The 26086-nt window shown below is 39.0% G+C and overlaps 1 protein-coding gene across 2 annotated transcripts in view; it reads left to right on the forward strand.

Moving 5' to 3' along the window:
- Window positions 1-26086, forward strand: part of LOC148370531 (activin receptor type-2A-like) — a 122911-nt gene that overhangs the window by 9804 nt on the left and 87021 nt on the right. For both annotated transcript variants that reach the window (XM_088333051.1, XM_088333052.1), the window contains exon 2: window positions 15259-15466. In XM_088333051.1, the coding sequence (XP_088189177.1) occupies window positions 15259-15466 (208 nt within the window). The remainder of the gene's footprint in view (window positions 1-15258; window positions 15467-26086) is intronic.

Raw genomic sequence — 26086 nt, forward strand, 5'->3', positions numbered from 1 at the left:
TCTCCCTTTAGCATTCAGCCAAGTCTTGGGTCTTATCGCAAATAAATACAGTACAAAGATCATTTTTGCATAGTCGAATCGCAAAGTATTTATGTAGCATATCAAATTCTGAACTGAAGGAAGAGATAGTTATTGTGGGAAGGAGTTCACCCATTAACATATCACGATTTACATGATACCATGAAGCGAACCAACAGCAGACCATTATTTAATATGCTGTCAACCAATAGATAGATATCTGAGAGATGTAACTACTTACCTACAAAAACCACAATGTTTAATTCTTCACTTTTGTAGGTACGCAAAAATTTTTGTTGTGGATGTCGAATAGTGAAATGAAATGAAATAGCGAGGAAAAGGCTGTAACAAGGGAACAAATAAACATCTTATTCCAAGTGAGCAGGAGGAATCTTTTCACTGACAAATACGGCGACCAGATCATGAAGGTGCTGCATCTGAGTCAAATCAGGATGGTTCTCCTGCTACTAGTAACCAAGGGAAAGAGTACAATCTGTTTCATGTGGGGTAAAAAACCCGCACCAAAAAATATGGCCTGGAGAGGAATGGGCTGTACTTACCCAAGACACACTACAGCAAGTAGTGCCCAGACAACTCATATTTTTAGCTCCTTATTGGGCCGTTGGACTGTTGATTAACAAGATAAACAGTCCTTTTTATCACGATGTCACCAGTCACTAGAATACGCCAAGCCACATATCACTGTAAGGCTTAAATTCTTTCAAAATATGCTCATCACAGAAACATCATAATCAGTCTGAAACGAGATACCTGAAAAATTTAAAGCCAGTATAACACCCAAAAAGTCTTGTAATATTCCTCTTGTGAAATGATTATTCACAAACGTGGTCTGATAAGATTAACGAGAGGCCAGTGAATCCAACCGTCTAAAATATTTTCTCCATAACACATAATATTGCTGACAGATAATAAACCCCCACCTAAAATAAGCTCTGTATCATTTGCTGTTCCATGTTGTACCGAGTTTTCACACCCATTAGGTGCACTGTTTTAAACGGTGCACTCTCCTTGGTTCGATTTTTTTTTTCTCCTCATATGGCGCACTGGCATATGAGACGTGAATCTCACGCCTTTAATACCACAAATGTGCACTTTTTTTTAAAGAGCACCGAGGACTTCAGTGCTATATTTTGTATGGAATGTATGTTTAAGGTTTGTATAAGTAACCTTTAATCTGGAGGGACGAAAGCATGACCAATTTGGGTGCCGAGGTGCTTAACTTGTTTGGATGTTTGGGCATTTGGGTTGGCTGCTTTTACCCCTTTTTTTCTTTTCTTTGTTTTTGTGTGTGTCTTTGTCTTGCTGTCGGTTACCCCTCTCGAGGGATATGACCAGGGTAGATAGATAGATAGATAAGTAACCTGTATAGTTTTATACAAAAAAAAATAAACATTTCATAAAATAAAGGTTACTTACTTCCTCCTCCGTGGTAGAAAGTGGCTGAAAAAAAGTGATCCAACCATTTTCTCAACAGCATGATGCTTTTCTATTTCTCATTTCAAAAGATACGGCTCGCCTCTTATTTACACCAACCATATTGAATGGATGCACGAGATATTAAACAAAAAAAATGTCTTAGCGCGCTGGACATACAGTATAGAATGTTTACACACGAACTAGGAAACAAATTTATTTTCTTCTGGGTGGATGCTGGGTGACCTCTCACAGCGCCACACGCCAGTAGCGGCGGAAAAAGCCTTAAAGTACTGTCCTGTGCTCCGAAAAAGGTGCACACAATACAAACTCTAACTTACAGCAATATCCGCATATTTTTGGACATCCCTAAAAAAAATGATCGCATCTACCGTTTTTCGTAAGTCGGTTGTAAGTACACGGAGCGTCCGTACTCTGATTTTTACACAAAGCCCTCAAACTCTCATTTATTTTCAAAGTCACTTTCTGTTCCATATCACCCTTCAAAAATTATGCTGGCTTTTGAAAATAATCGAACGGCAGTCCGAGCAGAAATGCCACATGTCCACATTCCATTCAGAAATTGTGCCATAACCTGCCAGGCGCTGCCTCCTACTCTTTGTGAAACTGTGCACCCCTTCAGTCATTAATCGCTCCCACAACACACATAACGCCACCTTGAACATCCAGTTGAAGCCCCTTTTTGAGTTCTATAACAATACACGCGAATGAGTCTGTGATTGCAAAAAAGAATTCAGGCGAAAATCAAAACTTTCTATTTCTGTGTGTTCAAACTTACAGTGCATCCGGAAAGTATTCACAGCGCTTCACTTTTTCCACATTTTGTCATAGCAAAATGTAACATATTACAGCCTCATTCCAAATTGTATTAATTTAATCTCTTATCTCAACATTCTACACAAAATACTCCATTATGACAATGTGAAAACGTTTTTTTTTTTTAACTTTTTTTGAATTTATTAAAAATAGAAAACTAAGAAATCACATTTACAAAAGTATTCACAGCTTTGCCATGAGGCTCAAAATTGAGCTCAGGTGCATCTTTTTTCCACTGATCATCCTTGAGATCTTTCTACAGCTTAATTGGAGTCCACTTGCAGTAAATCCAGTTGATTGGACATGATTTGGAAAGGCACACACATGTCTATATAAGGTCCCACAGTTGAGTGTGCATGTCAGAGCACAAACACCAAGCATGAAGTCAAAAGAACTGTCTGTAGACCTCCGAGACAGGATTGTCTTGAGGAACAAATCTGGGGAAGGATACAGAAAAATTTCTGCTGCTTTGACGGTCCCAATAAGCACAGTGGCCTCCATTATTCGTAAATGGAAGACATTTGAAACCACCAGGACTCTTCCTAGAGCTGGCCGGCCTTCTAAACTGAGCGATCGGGGAAGAAGCGCCTTAGTCAGGGAGGTGACCCAGGAACCCGATGGTCACTCTGTCAGAGCTCCAGCGTTCCCCTGTGGAGAGAGGAAAGCCTTACAGAAGGACAACCATCTCTGCAGCAATCCACCAATCAGGCCTGTATGGTAGAGTGGCCAGACAAAAGCCACGCCTTAGTAAAAGGAACATGGAAGCCCGTCTGGAATTTGCCAAAAAGCACCTGAATGACTCTCAGACCATGAGAAACAAAATTCTCTGGTCTGATGAGAAAAAGATTGAACTCTTTGGTGTGAATGCCAGGCGCCATGTTTGGAGGAAACCAGGCACCGCTCATCACCAGGCCAATACCATCCCTACAGTGAAGCATGGTGGCGGCAGCATCGTGCTGTGGGGATGTTTTTCAGCAGCAGGAACTGGCAGACTAATCAGTATAGAAGGAAAAATGAATGCAGCATTATAAAGATATATCCTGGATGAAAACCTGCTCCAGAGCGCTCTTGACCTCAGGCTGGGGCGAAGGTTAATTTTTCAGCAGGACAACGACCCAAAGCACACAGCCAAGATCTCAAAAGATTGGCTTCAGAACCACTCCGTGAATGTCCTGGAGCGGCCCAGCCAGAGTCCAGACTTGAATCCGATCGAACATCTCTGGAGAGATCTGAAAATGGCTGTGCACAAACATCTCCCATCCAACCTGATTGAGCTTGAGACTTATTGCAAAGAAGAATGGGCAAAACTGCCTAAAGATAGGTTTGCTAAACTTGTGGGATCATATTCAAAAAGACTAGAGGCTGTATTTGCTGCCAAAGGTGGATCAACAAAGTATTAAGCAAAGGCTGTGAATACTTATGTAAATGTGATTTCTTAGTTTTCTATTTTTAATAAATTCAAAAAAAGAAAAAAACTTTTCCACATTGTCATAATGGAGTATTTTGTGTAGAATTTTGAGATAAAAGATTAAATCAATACAATTTGGAATGAGGCTGCAACATAACAAAATGTGGAAAAAGTGAAGCGCTGTTAATACTTTCCGGATGCACTGTACCTGCCACACCGTTCCACTGGTATCCATCATCTCTACACTTCTGCCAAATACTCTTGCATTCACCTCTCTCACCACGCCATCCATGTACATATTAAACAGCCATGGCGACATCACACACCCCTGTCTCACACCAGTCAACACAGGGAACCACTCACTCGTCCCACTCCTTACTCTTACACATGCTCTGCTGTTTAAATAAGAACTCTTCAACGCTTCCAACAACTTTCCACCAACTCCATACATTACCATCACTTGCCACAGTGCCTCTCTATCGACTCTGTCATACGCCTTTTCCAAGTCATGAAAGCCAAACCAACATCCTTACCTTTTGCAAAATATTTCTCACACACCTGTCTTACTGCAAACAGCAAAACCACACATCCTCTTACTTTCCTGAAACCACTCTGCTCCCTTAGCACCACCTCATCCGCTCTTCCTCTCACAGACAACACACTGATACCTCTAGAATTGCTACATTCATACTTATCACATTTACCCTTGTACAATGGCACCACACATGCACTACACCAATCAACAGGAACCATACCACTTAAAAAGCATACACTCAACAAGCGTACCAACAAGTGAACCATAGCAGTACACCCTTTCTTCAAGCATTCAGCAGTACAACCATCCAACCTGGGCACCTTCCCTCCCCTTCATTTCTTTCACTGCCTCTTGCACCTCCCATGTTTCCACAGGCTTTACATTTAAATCACCCAACACGGGCATTCTCCCCATACGACCGACCGCCTCGACTCTTACTTCTCTCCCAACCTCCACATTTAGCAACTCCTCAAAATACTCTGCCCATCTCGTCCTGACTGCACTACCACTAAACTCAAAGTTCACTCCTATCTTTCGACTCCATTAATCATTTACTTTTTGCAGCTCCCTCTACCACTTTCACGGACCTTTTCTTCACTTGATACCTTTCATACACATCACCACTCTTATTTTGGGGCTACTCTTCAAATGCACATCTTTTCTCTGTCAAAGCCCCTGAGACCATTCACTTCCTTTCCTGATACCTTGACCAACTTTTCTCATTCCACACAGTTCTTTCACATTCCTCAACACTGCTTCTTTAAAACACTTCCATTCCTTTTCCACACTCTCCACTTCTCTTCTACTAATCCGTTCATACTCTTCCCCTATCTTCTCTTTAAACTCTCTCTCCTTTTCTGCCTTATTCAACTCTGACATTTTCACCTCTTCCCTCACACTCTTCTTATAACTAGCCCCCCACAATTCATCTATTCTCTGTTTTCCTTCCACATAAAAATGATCAGACATACCACTCATTTCACCTCTGTAAACCTGCACATCCCACAATCTACTTAACATCTCTTTCATAACCACCACATAATCCATCAGTGCGCTGTCCACAATCCACAACCATCCACTCTGACAAAAGTATACGTATTCACGTCCCTCTTTTCAAACAATGTATTTGCAATCACCAACTCATTTTCCACACATACCTACAATTTCTTCCCACTCTCATTTCTTCTTGGTACCCCATATCTACTATCCACATTTTCAACCGTTCCATCACCCACTTTAGCATTCAGGTCACCTAGTATTACCACTTTCCACCCTTCTTTCGCACTTGCCACACATTCGGACAAATCCTTCCAGAACTCTTCTCTCGCCTCAGTACTTCTTTCTGAACCAGGTCGATATGCACTTATAAACATCCATACTTCTACACCCCACTTTAATCACCCCCACATCAATCTCGAAGATATCTCATTCCACGCCACCAGTATTTCCTTTGCTTTCCCTCTCACAAGCACAGCCACTCCTCTTCTGGCATGTCCACCCGTAACTCCAGACTTTCTACCATACATACCTCCAAGCTGTAATTCACCCGTTCCTTTCATCTTTGTTTCACTCAAGGCTAACACATCAACCTTTCTTTTAGTCATCATCCTTCCAATCTCCACTTTCTTCCACTCAGACGCTTTACTTCCACATCCCCTCACATTTGGTGACCCTATAACTAAGGTTTGCGAGACCTCTGTCTCCCGCCTCCCTTTGCCTTTCTGTCTCTTAGGTATTAGAGATAGAGAGGAGAGGATCCACAGTCCCCTCGCTGCCTCTACTTGAGTCCCCTCTTACAACATGCAGCAGACCACGGTGGGAGAATTCTCACACCTCCCAGAGGGAGATGGCTCCTCACCACAGGACTTTAATAGAGAAAACATTTCAATTTCAACTTCATAAGAACACCTCAAACTACGCATCCTACTTTTAAACGTGATTATATATTAAATATGGACATTCATTTAGGGCCATGCGAAAAATAAAGGCAGTGTTTCTCAGTGGTTAATTGTCATGGTAAGAAATTCCTGCAACTTAAAATGTAATCTATATATTACTGTCATTTTTACCTTACACCTTTATTGGGAGAGATTTGCCTCAAAAATATTTTAAAACGTATTGATCAGATCCACAAATATTTGTGGTTTACTCAAGTCATATGTCTTGATAAATGCACACACAAGAATAAAAATTGCACATGTAAATCGAATATAAATTTGTGGCTTTGCAAAATACATGATTCACACTGGATTCTATCTTTTAATGGTACTGCAGTAATTGGAAATTGGCTCTTAACGTGACCATGAAAAAGGTGCACAAACCCTGCACTCAAGTGCGCTAAATTCTACACAGCACTGATTGGCCAGGCAATGTCAAATGATGTCTGCAGCTAGTGATCGCTAAGCGTGGCGTCCCTGAAAAACACATGAAATATGAATTAAAATATTCAATCATCTACAAATATTTTGTAAAATACAAAACAATTTTAGCTTTTTACCCACTGAACATATTTGAACTAGAACAACACAAAATCCCTGAAAATGTCAAGTCATGTTTATTTGTATAGCCCTTAATCACAAAGAGTTTCAAAGGGCTGCACAACCACAGATTATTACTGATATAAAACCTACATGAGGGCAAATAATACACTGATGGGTGTTGGGTAATAATTGTATTCAATATGGAACACATTCTAAAAAGGCACTGTATGTATAAAAAGCAGAAAAATGAGCCAACTTTGACTCACTTTATTGTTGCTGATTGCTCCGGAGCAGAGGGCTTTCAATCTTTCTCTCTTAGAGACTGCTGATCTTTTGCTCTTTGTTTGACTTATATTTTTTGGGGTGTTTTTCATAAAATGTCTAAATTGGTTAAAGTAGAATTGTATTTCGTATTTTTTTGTCATTTATTTATAGCACTAAAGAGTTAATGTTTCAAATTTATATTTTATTGTTTAGCATTTTGCATTTGCCGTGACTTGTTCTCAAAAACTGCTCTGAACATTTAATATCACCCAGATTCATGTAATACATTCACCCAGAGCGACTCAGTCAAAAATGTAGGTGTCATATTAGGTGTCATATTTGACCCCGATCTGCCCTTTCAAACACACGTTAAGAATATTACTAGAACAGCTTTTTTCCATCTTCGCAACATTGCTAAAATTCGCCCTGTGCTGTCTCAGTCAAATCTGGAGATTATAATTCACGCGTTTGTTACCTCCCGTCTCAATTACTGTAATGCACCGGTCTCCCGAAGTCCAAACTCAAGAGCCTTCAGCTGGTACAAAATGCTGCAGCAAGGCTTTTAACTAAGACAAGAAATGTTGATCACATTACCCCTATTTTACCATGAAAAAAGCTGTACAAACCCAGAGTACTCCTCACGAAAGCCAAAGCCAACTGCGTTTGTCGCTACGGCATACCAACGGGGATTAAAGGGATTGAATTCAGTCACTGAGTATAGTGCTTTTTAATGCCTCCTCTCAGTGTGGCCTTTGATAGGGAGCAGCCTTTGTAACGGGGGAGACCACCCACCCGCCGATCTACTGTTGCTTTGTTAAAACACCAACTGATATACCCATTTGTGTGCTTTAATGTGAGGGAGTTGAGTTGGAGGCATATTCACATCGTCATAAAAATGCAAGAGCTGCAAAAATAAGATTCATAAATTAAACACTAAGATATATATTTTTTATACACAGGCAAGAGAAGAAGTCTGTATAATGTTGTGGTAGTAAAACCCTCAAGATCGGACAGAAAGCAGCCCATAATTTTTTGGATTGCGATCCCTTTAAGGTTTCAATAGATCTTTAATGGAATTTTAAGCTGGCCACTTAAAAATCGCCCAGCCCTTCTTTTGCAATAAAGTTGGGGTAGATTTCAATGTCTTTTTCGGGTCCAACGTCTCTCAAGCTTCAGCTTTGTCATTACTGCATGACATCCTCGATCTCCTAGTAGACCTGAATTCATAATACATGCAAAGAAGCCAAATGACCTCTGGGCATGACTGAATCTCTGAACAGATTTTCGTCTAGTTTTGCCTTACTTATCGCTGTCCAATTTTTATATTTGATGTATCGATTCAGATTCGTTACCTCCGAATCCTCATGCATCCAAGAATTGGAAATTTCCTCCACCCCAAGTGAGTGGCATGAATGCGTGTTTACAGTAGAAAGTTTGAAAGAAAATGAAAATAGAAGTCAAATTGGGTGGTTAATAAATTATTTTAACAAACAGTCAATTGGCTAAATAGATTAAAGAGCCGAGTGTATCCGTTTCAAAGTGGTCTATGTTTTTGGATCCTTGTATCAGGAAAACAAATGTAAAATATGTTTAGTACTTATGAATGGTTGGCCACACACATCTTAATGTGATTTATTTTTACCGTTTTTTATAGTTCAATATACTTTAATCAAGACACACACACCCTAAGGATTTATGGAGTTTTCTTTTACTAGTCATCGACAGAAGAAACCTGGGCTCAATCAGGCTTGGAAGGTCAATGTTTGGACTTTGGTTGCATACGGGCCAGGAGTTTGACTTGTGCTGCTTCTTTAGCTGGAATCTGGTTCACTGGCTTCAGTGAACTATTTTGACCTCCTGTAAGCCAGTCCTTTTGTTGGGTCACTGGCTCCTTTCAAACTTTTGTCCCTGGCTAAGCCAGGCACCCCTCGTCTCTTAGCAAGTCAAGTCAAGTCACTTTTATTTATACAGCCCTTAATCACAAAAATGTCTCAACGGACTGCACAGGATTACAATTACACAATTGCACAATTACCTGATCTTAAACCAGCATGCGGGCAAGGAACAACTCAAAAACCTCAGCGTGAGGAAAAAAGAGAAACCTTGAGAAAGGACCTCACATGTGGTAATCCCCGTTCCATGATTGACCAGGGTGAATGACAATTAGCATTACTCTACACAGAATAGTAAACACTAGGTAAGATGTTGAAAATGTCCGGAAAGTGACGCCCCCAGCCTGTAAACTAGTCCAGAAAGTCTATGACGGCCATGACGCAGTTTCCCATTTCTGCCAGCTGGTAAATGCAGGGGTTGACATGCTTCAGGTCAGACGCTGGTCCGCTGACTCATCTCAAATCGTCCTTCTCCTTCGTACCTGGTGAGGCAGGCAGTTGGAAAAAAGACAGGACAATACAGAATATGAGGTGGGCATCAATCATAAGCTTTGGAATAGAAGTGTGTCTTAAGCCTCGATTTAAAAACTTCCATTGAGGTTGCAGATCTTATCTCCGGGAGGCAGGGCGTTCCATAACACCGGGGCCCGAAATGGAGAACGCTCTCGAGCCTGCAGACTTCTTGGCTCACTGAGTCACAAATAGACCGGCATTTTCCGAGCGCAGACTCAAAAAGACCTGAATTAGGGAGTCTCAGGCGTCTGCTCGCTGCTCCGGCCACCTGGGATGGAGGGTGCCTTCCACCACTCTGGACGACCCCCTCGTGGGAGTTGCCAAGGCGACCTTTGTTTCACACATGCGAGATAACGCCCCACAACCTCACTTTCGCTCAGAAACTGCCGGATAATTAAATCTCATTTTCTAGCCAATGAACGCTGCCTGTTGGTCAATTTGACTGGAGACTTTTGAGCAATTTACCCATTTTTCAAGGAATAGTATTAAATTAAGCATCTCAAAAGCTGTTCTGGAAATAATTCTCACTCGTTTTAATAATCACAATTTTTAAAAATAATTTTCCTTGTTTCTTCGGTTTGAGGTCCTTGGTCTTTTTCTTACATTTGTTGCAGAAATTAAACAAGATTAAAAAAAAATGGTGTTCATTGATGATGTACCCGCTCATGCAGGTATCGTCCTATTGTATGTATATGTATCTGATTTGAAGGACTCTAAGCTGCTACTCGTGGCCCTCGAATTGATCTCCTTGGCTTATGTTCAATCCGCTGCCATCACTGCTTGACTACCTTGCTAAAACTTACAAGCCTGTCTATATTTTAATCCGTTGTGTATTTCGCCATGAACTTCCTGTCAATCTATTTTTGATAAGACAATAAAACACCCTAAGCACGTGGTTCAAAATGAAGTGCTTTTATTTAACATGTAAGCTTTTTCCTCAAGATCTTAGTTGTTTTTACTCATGAAAGTTTTTTGTTTTACTAATGCTGAGGTTTTGAGTTTTTGCTTGCCCTCTTGTGGGTTTTAGATCAGTCTGTTTAATAATAATCTGTAGTCTGTACAGGCCTTTGAGACTTCTCTCAGAGCTATACAAAAAAAACTGACTTGACTCATACTGAAATTATTTTAAGTATCCTATTAATGAACTGTTTAAATCCTAATTACGCTTATTTCTTGTAACATTATTGCAATAACGAAATGGGTTCTTTTCATTTTGATAATGCCGTTGTGAGATCCTGATCTCTTGCTAACTTCCTTGTAGTGACATTAACATTGTATTTTTTTTCTAATTGGTGCATAGAATGGTTAGAATTATTATAGGTCCAGTGAAGAAAATAAGTATTTGAACATGCTATTACGCTCTTTCTCCTAGTTAGAAATCATGCAGGGGTTTCATTGTAGGTGCATGTCCACTGTGATAGAGATAATCTAAAAATAAAATTCCAGAAATCACAATGCATGAATTTTAAGAATTTGTGCTGAAATAGCTGAAAATAAGTATTTGAATACATGGCAAAACGAATGTTAATATTTGATACAGTAGCCTTTGTTTGCTATTACATAGGTAAAATGTTTCCTTTAGTCTTTCACCAGGTTTGCACACACTGCAGGAGGGATCTTGGCCCTCTCTTCCACACATATCTTTTCTTGATCAGTAAGGTTTCTTGGCTGTTGCTGAGAAACACGGGGTTTGAGCTTCCTCCAAAGATTTTCGATTGGGTTCAGGTCTGGAGACTGGGTGGGCTATGGGCCCGGGCACACAGCCGTTTGCGTCTGTATCGCGGGTAAAATTTTGGGCTTTTTTTTTTTTTTTTTGCCCGTGGTTGCCCGTGATGGAAAATGCGCAAAATTGGCCAATCCGCTGTTCATCGGTGGTATGCCCGCAAAACAGACGCCGGCGACTGTTCCGCTTCCTCGTCGCGTCATTTCCGCGTGTGGACCACGGGTATGAAAGCTGCCGAGCCGGGCTGTAGAAATCATAACCGCTCAAGACACAGTCCCGTGAAGATCAAGATTTCAAGCTATGGCACCGAAGAAGCCAATATGTTATTATTGTAATAGTTTTTCATTTTTATTTTCTTGTTATGGAATGAAAAGAAATGTCAATAAATAAAAATGGATTAAGACGAAGTCACTACGGTGACGGGGATCCATGTTCACCCCTTGACGTCTCGAGCACAACTGACGTGTACTCGGCAAATCGCGCTGTATATACGCGGAGAAAGGCGTTTGACCGTCACACGCGTTACACACGCTAATTCACGTGATAACACCGCGATACAGGCGCAGAACAAACGTGCTATGACCGTGCTCCACCCACGATTACCTGCTAAAATTTCGCGTCCTACCCGCGTGTAACCACGCCCTGGCCGCGGCCGTAGCACGTCGTTCCGTGTCTGTACCGCGTCATTACATCGTGTGTACCACGTGTGCCGCCCGCGGTTACACGTGGTCTAAAGTTTTGAGCAGCGCAAAACTTTTTCGCGCTGCCGACCGCGTGTAAAGCACAGCTGTATCTCGTCTGTATGGCGATCTCAAAGCGTCCAACAGTGTCTGCTTCACAGGCAGAAATTTCTGGCCGTGATTCAGCCTCGATACGCCCGTGAAAGGCTGTGTGACTGGGCCCTTAAGCAGGTGAACCTTTCGTGCCATGCGTGATTTCAAACCATGAGGTTTTATTGTATTAGCGACAGTAACCTTGGAAACGGTGGTCCCAGGTCTTCTCGAGTCATTGACCAACTCCTGTATTGTAGTTCCGGGCTGATTTCTCACCTTTCTTAGAATCATTGAGACCCCACAAGGTGATATCTTGCATGGGGCTCCACTCCGATTGGGATTTACCATCATGTTTAGCTTCCTCCGTTTTCTAATGATTGCTCCAACAGTGGACCTTTTTTCACCAAGCTGTTTAATAATAATAATAATAATGCATTTTATTTAAAAGCGCCTTTCAAGCCACCCAAGGACACTGTACAGACAATGAGAAAATACAATGCAAAAAATTGGAAGCGAAATATTAAATAATGTTTGGCCCTTTCCAGCCTTGTGGAGGTGTTCAATTTTGTCTTGGGTGTCTTTGGATAGCTTTGGTCTTAGCCATGTTACAAGTTAAAGTCTTTCGATTGTATGGGATGGACAGGTGTCTTTATGCAGCTAATGACCTCTAACAAGTCCATCTTATTCAGGATGATACATGGAGTGCAGGTGGACTTCTAATAGGCGGCCTAACAGGTCTTTCAGGGTCAGAATTAAAGATGAAATACTTATTTGCAGCTGTATCCCACAAATAAATCATTAGAAAAATCATGCATTGTGATTTCTGGATATATATTTTTTTAACTCTCTCACAGCGGACATGCACCTACAATGAAAATTTCAAAACCCTCCATGATTTCTAAGTAGGAGAAATAGACAAAAAGCAGGTTCTTCAAATACTTATTTTCTTCACTGTATATATGCTGCAAGAACGTCAAAACGTAAACTAACAGTGTTTGGTTCCTCATTGAAATAAAATACACTGTACAAAATAAGGTTGTGTATTTTCTTTTGGGAGCAGATCTAAAAAAATCTGGTTTTCTAAATAAAGTTGTCCTTTTGGGTGCAACCAGTAGGGGGGCAGTGTTGCTTCACATGACAACGCTGTAATGACAAGCCCATTCATTCGTTAGTGATTTATATTTCTATGATTTTATGTAAGTATTGATTATATCTGTTTTAAATATCACCTTTTTTAAATCCAGATTTGATCAGTTAAAAAAAGCATTTTGAGTGTTATTTCGCTTTTATGTAGCGTGATAATGGATAGGTTTACTAATTATGTCACTTTTTAAAACAGTTGTTTACTTAGAATAATGATGGGTGATATGGAACAAATATATCACAAGTTTTTTCAGAACTTAATTATGATCTATTTTTTATCCATCAATCCATTATCTGCACCGTTTATCCTCAGTAGGGTCGTGGGGGTGCTGGAGCCCATCCCAGCTATCTTTGGGCCGTGGGCAGGGGACACCCTGAACTTGTGGCCAGCCAGTTGCAGGGCACAAAGGGACAGACAATTTGCTCGCTCATTCACACTTAGGGACAATTCGGATTGGCCAATTAACCCGACATGCTTGTTTTTAGAATTTGGGAGGAAACCAGAGTGCCCGTAGGAAACACACTCAAGCACAGGGAGAACATGCAAACTCCACACAGGAGGTTCGATCTCATGTCCTCAGAACCGTGCCGCGCACGTGCTAACCACTGCGCTGCCGTTCTGCTGCTGGCTTATGCAATGATGGGGCTAATTTATGCATCTTTTTCTAACGGCCGAGCAGTCTGTTTATTTGTAAACGGAAATAATTTGGCAAAACGAACGGATTACAAGAAGCAACATCCAAAGAAGCAGAAATGCTTTAGGCAGATTCCTATTCATCCCTCGGCATTATCGTGTGTTTTGGAATATATGTTTTACGTGGTTGGATTCTGTGGATTGTCATTGATGTAACAGAATAATTTTTGCGGACATCCCAAAAAGTTGAAGACAGCTAGGGTACGTAATGGTGATTTTATAGTTTTAGGTATTTCGTCTGAGACTGATCGTGATTACAAGAAGCAACATCCAACGAAGCAGAAATGCTTTAGGCAGATTCCTATTCATCCCTCGGCATTATCGTGTGTTTTGGAACATATGTTTTACGTGGTTGGATTCTGTGGATTGTCATTGATGTAACAGAACAATTTTTGCGGACATCCCAAAAATTTGAAGACAGCTAGGGTACGTAATGGTGATTTTTTTTAGTTTTAGGGTTTTTTTGTTTGAGACTGATCGTGATGTTTCTCTGATGGATATATTTTGAATCCCAATAGTTTAAGCTCTCCAATGATATGGAGCATGGCGTATTTCAGTGACTGGTGACATCATACAGACATGTGTTTGTTTATCAAAAGTCCGGCGGACCATTGGTATATCTCATGTTTCAATGTGGAAACATGCAGTTTACAGTCATGTGCGGCTTAGGTATGTACAAAATGTTTTTTCCTTTAAAAATGTACTGGGTGCGTATTATAATCAGGTGCACGCTATAGCCAGTCTTTATAAAGGGAATTATGGGGCGAAACAAATGGATTACAACAAGGATTGTCAAACGATGCAGGAATGCTTTTAGGCAGTTTTTTTTTAATCAGTCGGCATTATCGCATGTTATGGAGTAAATATTTTACATGGTTGGCTTTACTGGACTGTCATGGATGTAACAAGACTATGTTAGCGGAGAATTGTGTCCTCAATTGACCAACAAAGCATGTTATTGGTTTTCGGATTTTCGGGATTGTCCTCAATTTAACAAGGCCATTTTTGAGGACATTCAAAGAAGGTGAAGATGGCCAAGGGATGTAATGGTGAGTTACCCCGGCTTTATAGTTTTCGGGTAGTTTTTAGGCTGATCATGATGTTTCTCTGAAGAGTATATTTTGAAATGGGGAGCATAGTTTGCATCCCAAGGTTTCCAATCTTATGTGGCATGACGTGTTTCAGTGACTGGTGATATTGTGAACGAACACACGATGTTGCTTCTTAACAATCTGGTGGACCGCCGACATGTCCTCAGAAATTAAAGGTGGGATAACTGTCCACAATGTATGTATTAGTAGTTAAGGTCCATGAAACTAACATCGGTTGCTTGATTATTAAGCATTAACTGCTAAATTGGTGTTAGCAGTTAAAGCAAAGCTATCCACCATAGCAATGCTGTTCCCTAGTGCTAAGGGTGACTGCCAGAACAATAGACTAACCATTTTACTAAAACCATTCTAAAATGATTCAAATATGCATAAGAATTATTATTTTTTATGCATGGAAACATGTTAATAACATCTTTATTTTGTTCTGTCCAGGTGCAATTCTGGGTCGCTCTGAGACTCAAGAGTGCAGCTACTACAACTCCAGCTGGGAAAAGGAACGTACCAACCGTACCGGCGTGGAACCCTGCTACGGCGATAAGGACAAGAGGCGGCACTGCTTTGCTACATGGAAGAATATTTCTGGCACAGTGGAAGTTGTCAAGCAGGGTTGCTGGTTGGACGACATCAATTGCTACGACAGGTATGCTCAGGGAACAGAAATGTTTGTTTTAAGGGCATGCGCTTTTCGGTCCACTCAAGGGACCAGGCTTGGTTTCCCACAATGATTAAGTGATTTGAATGATAAATGAGTAGAATAGTTATCCCATGTTCCTTTAAGTGACAGTGTGTAATTCAGGGTTTGTACAAGTGCTTGAAATCCTCACATGCTTGATTCTTAATGTTGTTAGAAAAATGTTTGAATTTTGGGTAAAGTGCTTGAAAATGCTTGTAATTGTTGCTATTGCTATGTTTCTTGGCAGTCTGACTATATAGACCACGCAATAAATGAAGGTTGTTTTTTTTTTTTAACTTTGTGCAAATGACAATAATAGGCCTGCTTTGGTGGCTTGTCATTAAGCGTTGTCATGTGAAGCAACACTGCCCCCCTACTGGTTGCACCCAAAAGGACAACTTTATTTAGAAAACCAGATTTTTTTAGATCTGCTCCCAACCGGCTATTCAGATCTTTTTTTTTTTTTTTTTGCCCAAAATCCCAATCAAGGAAGCACTACTATTAAATGGAATGCTGTGCTTCAACCATTAGGAGAATATGGATGGTTTTGTTCTCTTTTGAAAGGTAAGACCAAAGTTTTGTTCTAAATTGAAATATTCGCTCTAAGTGCTCCTAATATTAAGTAATCTGAGTTTGAACACACAGAAATAGAAGGTTTTATTCTTGCCAGAATTTTTTTGCAATCAAATGCCTGGAAATGAGTGTAGAATGTGGATGTTAGTTGGAAACCAGGTAAAACAATAGCCTTGTCAAATGTGATAACAATATAGATTTTTCCAAGGGTAGGTTTAAAAGTGACCAGTTTTCAACAGTAAAGTCTTTGTATACATGTATTTTACTTTCACAATTTTTTTAGACATTGTGAAAAAGTTTGACATGTTTGAATTCTCTTTCCAAAAGTTAATCAATGATTGTGCACACTTACGCACTTGTGTAAAAATGAATTACTAGGGGGTTATATACACTTATTTCAGTGACCTATTTGAATCCAATAGCAGTGTCTGAAACTCATGACAAAAAGTTACCCGACACCAGGGCAGACAACTCTGAAAAGTTGCCTGCCCAGCTATAAAGTTGCTTGCCCCAGTTTTCCCAACTTGAAACACAATAAAAAAAAGAAAAAAATAATGAAGATAAGATTAAAAACACTGTTGCAAAGTATTAAGGATTGATCATTAGAATATAAAACAGAACAACACTTTAAAATTAAGTTTATTATAAATCTAATTATAACATTCATTGCATATACATGACATCGCTGTTTTCCACCTGCCATCAATATGTACCTGTATTTACTCATCTTCATTCATGCAATGTTTATGTTGCGTCATCTTCTACAAGCCACATGAACTCAATTTTCCACGATGCTTTTAATGTACGTTTACGTTTTGTAGCGTCATAAATTTTGTTGGCTTCTTCTGGGGCTGAAGTTTTGGTTTGATTCCTAACCACTTATCCCTTTCTCTTGCGTTCTCTGTATATCTACTTTGGAAAATGATGTGCAAAAGAGCGACCTACAACGCTCGGGAAAGTCCGGAAGCACGAAGTCATTCGATGCAGGCTTCTGATTGGCTGCCGAGTATGCAAATTGCCAAACGAACTTCAGAAATTTCCAAACCGAATAAAGATTTCAAAATCGGAATAAAGCAAATGTTTGATTATGAAAAAAAAAAAAAAAGTTGTCGGCCACCTGGGCGGAGACATTTTGTAAGTTGTACACCCGACCTATAAGATGCACTGCCCGGCCGTCCGGGCAGACGTTATTTCAAACACTGACAATAGGGACATTTTCATATTGATTTATTCAAATTTCCTTGGCTAATCAATGTGTCAAATATCAATTGAAACGGTTACTATTGGCTCAAGTTATTTGGAGGTGATGAAGGTAGGTCCTTTTTTTTAGCAATACAGGCCCGTATAGGCTAATGCGGGTTGTGGACCGTAAAACAAGGCCTGCAATGTTCTGAAAAAGATGTAAATCACAAGATACCCATGACTTATTGAAAATAATTTTAGTAGTCTATTTATTTGCAAATGGGAATTATGGGGCTAAATAGACTGGTAGCTACAAGGAATGTCCATCAATGAAGAGATGCTTTTCGGTGGATCTTTATTTTTATTTAATCTACTGGCAATTATCGTGTGTTTTGGAGTAAATATTTTACACGGTTGGATTCACTAGACTCTCATGGATTATAGGAGGTCATGGTTGCATACTATCATCAAACGTGATTGCTGCAAGACGACGTCTTTCGTGAGCTACCTCGGCTTTATGAATTTCGGGTACCTTGTTTCCGACAGATTGTAAGTTTTCTGTGATGAGTACATTTTGGGTCAGAATATCTTGAATCCCACGAGTTTAAGCTCTCCAATGAGATGTGGCATGACATATTTCACTGACTGGTGACATGGTACAGACACGTACAGTAAGACCTCGATTATCGCGGTTAATGGGGACCAAAACCACCCGCGATAAGTGAAAATCCGAGAAGTAGCGACGCCCCTTCAAAAACCTCCGCCGACTCCCCCCGTCCCATCCAGCCGGCCGCCTTATCCCGCGTCCGCTGACGTTCCGCCGAAAAACCCCCGCAAAAAGTGAAAATCTGCGAAGCAGCGACGCCCCTTCAAAATAAACAAAATTTATTTATTTATTTATTTATTTATTTATATATATATTTTTTTAACCATTACAGACCGCAAAGCTCTGAAGCCGCGAACGTCGAACCGCGAAGTAACGAGGTCCCACTGTATATGCTTCCCAATAGTACAACGGGGTAAATGGTATTTTATCAATCATAATAAAGCAATAAGTACCAAATTATTTACTAATTAAAACATATTTTGCACGGATCCCTGAAAAAAAACATGAGGCATAAATTCAAATATTCAGATATACAAAACCTAAAAAAAATACAAAACATTTTCAGCTTTTTACACAATGAAAAGATTTAAAGTCAAACAACCACACAAAATCCCTGAAAATGCAAAACAATAAAACAAAAATTAAAAATGTTTTTTAGTCAGTGCAATTAATAAATGATTGATAAAACGTATACAAATAAATTGACGGGAATAATAAGAGCGAGCAAGAAATTATACCATACCAATTTATTCGATAGATAGATAGATACTTTATTCATCCCCGAAGGGAAATTCACAATTGCATAATAACAAAAGTAATATTAAAGGTATTTGGGATATATTAAGTAATATAATGGAAAGAATGTAAGTAATACATATCCAAACTATTATATCGACAAGAACAGTGAAAATTATAATTGAAATCAAGTGGTGGAGAATTTCAATAGTTTTTTTGTAAATGTTGGCCCAGAGCTAGCTGCAAATATCCCAGAGTGCAGTAGTAAGCAATTTGAGTCCCTGATAAAAATGAACTCCAAGACCATGTTTTTATCTCCGGTTACGGAATCAGAGATCTTAGACGTGGTTAACAACTGTAAAAACAAAACGTCTATGGATTGTTTTGACATCAATATGGCACTAGTTAAACAAATTATAAATAGCATTGCGAAACCATTGACCTACATATGTAATCCATCATTTCTCATGGGCAAATTTCCAAATCAAATGAAAATAGCTAAAATTATACCAATTTACAAAAATTGAAAGAAACACATTCTTACAAACTATAGATCGGTTTCTCTGCTTCCTTTGTTCTCTAAAATATTAGAGAAACTTTACAATAATAGACTAGAACATTTTGTAGAAAGATAAATTGATTAATGAAAGTCAATATGGTGTTAGAGCAAACACATCAGCAACAATGGCTATTATTGATGCAGTAGAAGAAATCACCCATAGCATGGAAAAAAAGAGATGCGCAGTGAGGGTATTTATTGACATAAAAAAAGCATTTGATACCGTTAATCATAATATACTATTAAAAAAAACTGGATAGATGAATATATGGTATCAGGGGCTTGGCTTTGCAATGTATTCAAAGTTGTTTGACGGGAAGAAAGTAAAGGAAAATGGGAGAGTTGTCATCTGACTACTTGGACATCTGTTGTGGAGTACCACAGGGTTCTTTCCTGGGTCCAAAGTTATTTAATATATATATTAATGATATTTTTAATGTTTTAACACTATTAGAATTAGTATTATTTGCAGACGACACTAACATTTTCTATTCAAATGATAACTATATTGATTTGGTAACCTGCATTAATCGTGAATTAATTAACCTAAAAGTATGGATGGATATAAATAAATTATCTTTAAATCTAAATAAAACCAAAGTAATATTATTTGGTAATCGCAAGGCAAATCAAGATTTAGAAGTAAAATGGATGGTGCTGCAATAGACTTTTTATCAGATATAAAGTTTTTAGGGGTCATAATAGACAATAAATTAAGTTGGAAAACACACATAAGACACATACAAACTAAGGTATCTAAAAGCATTTTAATAATTAATAAAGCCAAATTCCTTTTAAACTATAATGCATTGTATTTATTATATTGTTCTCTAGTTCTGCCATACTTAACATATTGTGCAGAAGTCTGGGGCAATAATTACAAAAGTTCAGTGCAGCCCCTTTTTATCCTTCAAAAACGTGCAATAAGAACTATACACAGGGTAGGATATCGGGATCATACTAATATTTTATTCATGCAGTCCAAATGCATAAAATTGGATGATTTAATTTTTTTTTCACTTCACAATTGTTACTTAAGGTCAACAAAAACATGGTGCCAGAAAACATCAAAAAATGATTCATTCGGAAAGAGGTAAATCATAACTTGAGGGGCTGTAGTAAAATCAAAATCCCAAAGGTGAGAACAACCAGGAAAAGTGTGTGTCTGTGTGTGGAGTCAAACTTTGGAATAATTTACCAGATGAGATCAAACAATGTCCAACTATTCATGTGTTCAAATTTAAATACAAAAAAACATTACTGGCGAAATACAGGGATGAAGAAAACGGGATATGAGTGAGATTGGAAATACTGCGTTTAAAACTATGGTTAACTTTGTTGTTATTGTTGCTATTATTATTATTATAAATACTATTTTTATTTTTATTGTTGTTGTTATCATTGGTGCCGCAGTGATGTTTGGTAACTAGTGGCATTATGACGTTGAGGGATGCGTATTACGAAGATTACTGTATAAAATATGTGATTATTGTAATTATTATAATTATTGATATCTGACCTATGTCATAAGTATATCCATGAGATTTTGTTATATTACACACAAGAGGAGAAGAGGATTTGTAAAATGTATTTAATGGGGAAGATAAAGGGGTAGGGAAAATAAGCATCTGCTTCTGACTACCCCTTTTCAAACATGTTATGAAACATTATTTTCTTGTTGACTCATTGTTTTTGTCCTGTTTTTATTTTAATGTTGGATATACATTTTTCATTCATTCATTTATTTCGAGCATGTAATAAGGGTTGGATTATGGGTCCTCAAGTCCTATCAGTTGAGAAACACTGATCTATAACACATACTGGTCCTTTAAGCGGCGTGTCTCTCGTCTGCTGATAAATTTTTAGTCAAGATTTGGAACCTTAGCCGAGATGAATAGACTCTCTGGAGAGTCCACAGCCAGTCAAGGGCGGCAGCCACTTCCTGACTTATCTAATGGCTCTGTAAGTGTGAAAGAATGACTTTTATGACTTTCCAATGTATTTGATAAGTGCTCTCTATTATGTACAGGTAAGGAAATGTCCTCGTATTTTGTTCTCTCTTTCATTCTTTCTTTCTCTTGTTCTCTTTCTTTTGTCTCTCTTTCTCTTTATTTCTTTTTCTTTTTCTTTACATTTCTCTCTTTCTCTACTCTCTTACTTTCACTTTCTTTTTTCCTTCCTCTTTCTCTTTCTCTCTTTATCAGTCTGTCTCTCTCTGTGTCTTTTTCTCACTTTAGCTTTCTTTCTTTCTTTCTTTCTTTCTTTTTTTCTCTTTCTCCTTTTCTCTCTCTTTCTTTTTTTCTGTTTCTTTTTCTTTCTCTCTTTCTTTTTCTATTTCTCCCTCTGTTTTTCTCCCTCTGTGTTTCTCTTTTTTCTTTCTCCCTCTCCTAGTCAAGTCAAGTCATTTTTATTTGTATAGCCCTAAATCACGAAGAGTCTCAAAGGGCTTCACAGATTATTACACTATATTACAAAGACTATTTTTCAGCCGACGAGAAGAGTAGGTTATTCATATGCTATGGAGTAGAAGTGAGTTTTAAGTTTAGATTTAAACATTTCCACTGAGGTTGCAGATCGGATCTCAGGGGGAAGAGCATTCCACAGCACCGGTGCCCGGATGGAGAACGCTCTCGAACCAGCAGAACACTTCTTTGCTCTTGGGATCACCAGAAGACTGGCACTCTCAGATCGTAGGCTTCGGACCGGGACATAGGGGCAAATCAGCTCTGAAAGATAAGAGGGAGCAAGTCCATGTATGATTTTGTATAATACTAAGATAACCTTGAAATCACATCTATGGCTAACTGGGAGTCAATGCAGGTTAGCCAAAATCGGTGTTAAGTGATCGTACTTTTTTGTCCTAGTCAAAGCGGCGCTGCCACGAGCGGCTGCCTTTTCCAGCAGCTGCCCTATTGTTTTATTGTCTGCTCCTATCTTCGGTGTTTTTTCTTCCCGTTTTGACAACTACACTATGGATTACTTCTATCCTATGGACATGGGTTTTAGCACACAAAAAATGCATGTAGTCAAGGAATTTCAACTCCTTGCCCTGATGAATTCTCATGCCGGCGTGATGAAGGGGCCTATCGTGGAAGAAGACCCGGAGCTAGCGAAGCGGCTAGCGGCGTTATAAGTCTTCGGTACCATCCGTAATCATGGTAACTGCGAACTCACGACCAAATAAGATCATCGAGTGCTGGTGGAAAACATCGAAGCGCACAGGGAGCGCAGTTGCTGTGTTTTGCGGAAACGTGGCTCACGTTTAGCATTCCGGACGCTAACGTGTAGCCACCGGGAGCTACCCAGAGCAATCCGGCTTCAACGCCGCTAAACAGAGACACGAAAGACTGGGGGAATCGGAGAGGAGGCGGACTTGCTAACACGAGGTGGTGTATCCCTGGATTTTCACAAAGAAAAGTTTTCCATCTGGCGCAGGGATGTCGAACTTTTGGACTGGCGTGACGTCATTCACTCCGCTACAAGCACCCCTAGGGCATCATGTTTATCTGTTAATAAACAACGGGGTAGACAGCTGGAAGTGTGAATTTCCTTACGGGGATGAATAAAGTATCTATCTATCTAGTTAAAAGCCTCGCTGCGGCATTTTGTACCAGCTGAAGAGACTTGATTCTAGACTTCGGAAGACCAGAGAGTAGTGCATTACAGTAATCGAGACTGGAGGTAACAAATGCATGAATTATAATTTCCGCATCAGACTGAGACAGTATAGAACGGATTTTAGCCTCCTCTTTTTTATCGGTCTCTTTTTCTCTTTTTTCTCATTTCTCTCTTTTTCTATCTTTACCTTTCTCAGTTTTTCCCATTTCTCTATTTATTTCTCTTTCCCTCTCTATTTCTTTCTTTCTTTTTCTCTGTTTCTATTTCTCTACGCTCTCACTTTATCATACTCTCTTACTCTTTCTCTATCTCGTCCTCTTATTCTCATTTTTTTTTAATAACTGATAAATATTGAATAATATTGATGAACTAGAGACCCATGACCCGGTCCTGGAAGATGATGGATGCATAAAGTTTCTGAGTCTGCTAAACTTAACTTGTTATGCAGACCACCTGTATTTATTTTGTTATCTTGTCCATGAGTCAGAATTCATGTTTTGAGTTTTTAGTTTTGGTCTTTTTTTTCTGAACAACCCAATCTTTCAATACGTGGCAACATTTACCATGAATATGTGTTAAGACTATATAATAATTTGGATAAATTTGGATTTTTCAAGATTATAATAAAGAGACTGGAACTGAACCTGAACACATTGTAAAATATCATAAACTGGGAATATGAACTGTTCCAAATATATACAAAAAATAGTTTTTGAGGCTTGCTTCTTTCATATATTTCACTGGATCTCTGCCGCCGACTCTGATCCTGAGGCCTCTCCTGTACAGAGGAGGATGGTGTTCAGCAGTATCCATCCTAAAAGTGGCATGTATTAGTCTTGAAGGATGGTAACTAACGGAAAAGGTTTGTTGACCTAATAACAATCATAGTACAGACGCTACTCTACTTACAACTATTCGACTTACGGAAAACGGTAGATATGAATATTTTTTTCAGGATGTCGAAAAATACCTGGACATTGCTGTAAGTTGGATTTTTTTTTTATTGTGTGCACCTTTCTCAAAGTATAGGACATTACTGTAGTGCTTCTTTCAGACGCTACCGGTGTGTGGTGCTGTGAGAGGTGACTCAGCATCCACCCGGAAGTAAAAAATCTGCTTCCTCTTCCTAGTTTGTGTGTAAACGTCTCTGCGTCAACTGTTCATAATCCCTCTGCTGCCACCAAAATGTAGCGTGTCGTTTTGTGTTTGTATTGGATTGCTCCCATTCTTGAAAAAAATACTCAAACACTTAGTCTCTTTGGAGAGTGACAACCATCAGCACCCATCGATTGTAAACACACCAAACTCTCCAAAACTAAACTCTCGTGCTCCCATACACTCTCGCATCAACTACCGCGACATTCGTCGCCCCACTGACATCATTTATGCGCATCTCACATTAAGCCTACACTATCTCGAGTGAAGAACTTAAAAACAATGGTTCCTAAATTTTTGCAGGCTGGCTCCCCAGTGAATTCCTAGTAAATGTAGCACACCAATCAGTGGTCGGCAGTGCGCCAACATACCGCACCAATCAGTGGTTGGCAGTGACGAACGTGAAGTTTTAAGTCCCCGGTCCGGAACCTCAACATAGAGGGTACCTAAGGCAAGGCTCCCAGGGAGTAAGAACAGGTTACTTTTTCATCATGGAAAACGGAAAAAAAAAGCCAGGTGAGGATAGCCAGAATTGTGTAGTGGAAAAGAGGCAAAAGTGAACACCAGCATACCCACTGAAAGAGTTAAATACAGGAAAAGCCCTTCTTCTTCAGTTGTTTGGAGGTGTTTTGGAAACAGAGTCATATATAAAAAAATAAAATAAATGAGCGGCAGCGTATGATGAAAACGTTGCCGACAACGTGTGGCCAACAAGACAATACCACAAATGTACTCCCTAATTTAAAAGGTGTCTCTAACCTTTTGCAAGCGTTGTGCTACTTTTTGTTACTAACTAGTGCTTAGGCCACCTAGTTTGAATTTCTAAAATAGCAACTTTGTTAGATGGCTTCCTATACAGCTAAAAGGAACTCAATAGTTAGCTAGATAGGTAAACAGGTAAAAAAACTAAAAGGGAACTTGATAGCTCCCAAAATGAGTAAAAAGCCCACTAAATAGATAACTGATAGAAAACTTAAAAAAGCTAAATAGCTAGGTAGAAAGGAGGCCAAAATGTGTCCAGATAAATAGCAAAGATAAGATTTTAGCCAAATAGCAGGTTAAAATGTAAAAACTAGCTCTATGGCTTGCTGAATTGCTAAAAAAGTATCGTTGTAGTTAGCTAGAAAGGTAAACGGGTAAAAAAAAACCTAAAAGGTAGCGAGATTGTTGAGAAGTTGAAAATAAAAAACTAGCTAGCTAGAAAGGACACCAACAAAAAGCTTGAGAACTAGCAATAAAAGATATGTTAGCTAGATAGCATGTGAAACAAAGTAAATAGCTAAAAAGGTAGTCAGGCAGCTAGCTATTAAAAAAAATTGCATTTTTTTTTTTTGCTCATTCGCTTTTTTTTAAATAAGGCGTCAATATTCCTGACAGCATAGCTTCATCATTTCTTTTAAATTACGCAAACTAATTTCAAAACTCAGAGAAAAGGGTTTCAATTATTACATGCAGTTTTATTAATGGGATCAAAGTATCCAAAGATGCGAACATTGTAAGGCTGCATGCAAAATGTTGCCGATCTATGAGGAAGTCAGTAGCCCCGTATCAACTACACATAGAAATACAGTGGGACCTCGGTTATCGCGGTTAATGGGGACCAAAACCACCCGCGATAAGTGAAAATCCGCAAAGTAGCGACGCACCTTCCAAAAAAATAAATAAAAAATTATATATATATATATATTTATTATTATTTATTTTTTTTAATTGTTATTTTTTAGACCCGGTTAATAGGGGAACAAAACCACCTGCCAAAAGTGAAAATCTGCGAAGTAGTGACGACCCTTTAAAAAATAAACAAATAAATAATAAATATATATATGTTAGCGCGGTGTACGTGTCCCACCAAAGATCCACATTCACGCTGGACTGGATGATGAGGTTTTTATTATTACAGTTTCTGCAAATGGATGAGTCACAACATTAGCTTTTTCTGCTGGGTCTGATCTCTTTGATCTCTTTGTAGTTCTCTCTGATAAGACTAACAACAAAGCATATCAAAGAGCTTTCTTTTCACTTTACAGAAAATACATTTTAGAATATCACAATACATTTTTACATCTTTACATTTTAACAAGATACTTTTAACAAGAGATCGTATAGTGGATTTTTAACGTTTACAATGAATTCAACATGTTTTTCTTTAGTCTGAATT

This window comes from Urocampus carinirostris, chromosome 3, assembly GCF_059441175.1.
Source record: "Urocampus carinirostris isolate Australia breed hairy pipefish chromosome 3, RoL_Ucar_1.0, whole genome shotgun sequence".
In the NCBI taxonomy this organism is placed as follows: Eukaryota; Metazoa; Chordata; class Actinopteri; order Syngnathiformes; family Syngnathidae; genus Urocampus; species Urocampus carinirostris.